Source organism: Penaeus chinensis, chromosome 11 (genome assembly GCF_019202785.1).
Source record: "Penaeus chinensis breed Huanghai No. 1 chromosome 11, ASM1920278v2, whole genome shotgun sequence".
NCBI lineage: Eukaryota > Metazoa > Arthropoda > Malacostraca > Decapoda > Penaeidae > Penaeus > Penaeus chinensis.
This window is the reverse complement of record NC_061829.1, coordinates 35,185,917-35,188,416: the sequence shown is the minus strand read 5'-3', so window position 1 is coordinate 35,188,416 and position 2,500 is coordinate 35,185,917. Positions and strand designations below refer to the sequence as shown.

The window sequence follows — 2,500 nt, the reverse complement described above, 5'->3', positions numbered from 1 at the left end:
CAGTGGCCCTTAGGAGTCTTGGATTGTACTGATACAATCCATGACATAAGCGAGTAAGTCCTCTCCATGTTCTGACCAATCCTTGTTATAGACAGGGCAGTTTCTCAGGGAGATGGAGACAGTTCTGATACAGGTATTGAGGGAGGGATAAGGATGGGCAGGAATGGGTTTGCCAGTGAAGTCAATTAGGCTTGATCATGCTTTAGCTTGGGATTTGGATGTAACTGGGACAAGGCAGGAATGATCAGGGCAGTTGTGGAAGAAATCTTTTCCTACTTGTTTTTGGAGACACTGTTAGAAGAGGAGAATGTTGTCAGAGTAAGGGGCTCTAAAGGGGATCATGAAAAATTGATCACTTTTGGATGGACTAGACAGAATAATCGAAAAATTTGTAGAGGTAGGATTAGTAGAAGGACTGGAATGTGTGGAAGATGGAGTAGTGTTGAGAGAGGAAGTATTGCGGAGAGGTGGACAAAAAGGCTGCACAGTAGTGGTAAGGGACGAGGGGGTAATAGATGAGGAAAGCTGTAGGATTGGAGGAGATGAAGTAGAGGATGTTCAGAGAGAAGGAATGTTTTCTGGAGGTTGAGTAATGACCTGGGTAGATGATTTGGACTGGGCTGAGGTGTAGACACTGAGGAGGGACAAGTACTAGCAGTGTTCAGAGTCGTACAGTCTGGGGTCAGGGAACAGGAGGAATTAAAATCAGGGGCTAGTTGATAACAGGGCAAGCCTCATTGTCCCTATAATAGGGGTACAAAACTTCATTACTGGCCATGGTAAGCCTGGAGTATGTTGGGGAGTGTAACAGTCCACCCCTCATGGGGACCATAAGGGCTAGACAACTAAACAGGGGAATACCATGCCCATGGCTCCCCTAGGCCATTCATGACTGGCATAAAGTCAGCCTTTCATCCTTTCAACATGGTTTTCACACCTTAGGAAGTGGATAGTAGAAGGGGTCAGAGAAGATCAGGAAACTGAAAGGGGAAGAAGAAAAGTTGAGCCGAGGGCTGAGGCCTAGGGTAGGGGTAATCCCCAGCATTGGGTCCCAGTCTCCATTTCCTATGACAATAATGGGAAAAGAATTGGGGGGTTTATAAGAGAAAAGGTACATGAGCAAAATTACTATATCAACTTAGTGTTTTTATTTCTGATATCCAACACTGTATATATATTTTTTTTATTTGGTGGGAGAAACAGGCAGGAACAGCTGAAAATGGGGGTGGAAAGGTAAACAGAGAAGGAAAGTTCATTTCAGTACATAAGTCTCAAAATAACTGGTAACTGGGTTCTGATACATGTCATCTGAGGGGAAGGATAATTAAATATCCATCATTTGTTCATTTTTAATAAACCTGTTATTGAGAAATGGGAGAATGGGTACTTTTGTACAATATGCACAAAAAGCACTAGGTTTATAATACATTCAGTATGATAAGAGGCTCCACTGAAATCATCAGTATTAGAAAGTAAATTGTTGTAAAAATAACCTAAAATGAATGAAAAAACATCCCAAAAAGTTTATATAAAACTAAAGCAACCTATGTGTTTTAGGAATGAAAACTCACACTGAACACACTATCCAGTGAGATACACATATACAAAGTATACATAAAATGTTATAGAATACAATTACCTGTAATTACAAAAGATTACATATGACTATATAATACAGTGACCTTTATTATTTATAGTTTTGTTTAATGAAATCTCAGCTAGTGTTTTTTCTGCCTCAGAACTGGTGAGCTTTTCATTTTCCATTACAATTCTGATAAAAAATGTTGGGGCAAGTACTTTCCAAAGGTACTGGTTTACCTGTAAGAAAGAAACTGTGTTGTTCATTCTGAATACACTGTAAACATGGTTAAAAGATAACTGAATATACCCATGATTTAAGAAATTTAAGAAAAGTTCAGTTACTGTCTTTCCTTTCAAGAAACACAGAATTATGACAAAATAATTTGAAAAATCAAAAAGAAACCGTTGTCTTTCAAATATAAACAAGGGCTATAGATAACTATTCCTTCAGTTTATTTTTTACATAATCAAAAACAAAAAACAAAGAAAATTACCTTATGCTTCCCGCAAGCCTTTGCAACTATTTTAGAAAATTCTCTCTCCAGGCATTCAATTGCATGCAATATTTGTTCTTCTGAGAAAGGCCCATATATAAGTTCATCAGACATATTTCTGAACTCTCTTCCACCTTCTCTAAAAATCTGTAAAACAAAGATTTTAGTTATAAAAAAGATTAGGAAAACAATTAAAAGAAAATATAACCATAAACACAATGACAATGACACACACAGAATAATAATAATAATAAAAAATCATCATCATCATCACCATCATTCCTCTTCCTTATCAGTCCTCCTCCTCCTCCTCCTCCTCCGATTCCTGACTAATGTACCTCATGTCTCCTGTTTGGCTCCCGACCCTTCATTATTTTCTTGAGGTATGGCAACACATCCTGCATCCGAAGTTCCAGGTCTTCGAG

At 38.2% G+C, this 2,500-nt stretch overlaps 1 protein-coding gene across 3 annotated transcripts in view; it reads right to left on the bottom strand.

The window, feature by feature from the left end:
• Window positions 1-1,335: 1,335 nt before the first annotated feature.
• Window positions 1,336-2,500, bottom strand: part of LOC125030689 (titin homolog) — a 14,720-nt gene continuing 13,555 nt past the window's right edge. For all 3 annotated transcript variants that reach the window (XM_047620882.1, XM_047620884.1, XM_047620883.1), the window contains exons 7-9: window positions 2,414-2,500; window positions 2,076-2,222; window positions 1,336-1,818 (exon numbers count right to left, since the gene is read on the bottom strand). The exon at window positions 2,414-2,500 is cut by the window's right edge and continues 98 nt beyond it. In XM_047620882.1, coding sequence (XP_047476838.1) covers window positions 1,666-1,818; window positions 2,076-2,222; window positions 2,414-2,500 — 387 coding nt within the window. In that variant the 3' untranslated portion in view covers window positions 1,336-1,665. The remainder of the gene's footprint in view (window positions 1,819-2,075; window positions 2,223-2,413) is intronic.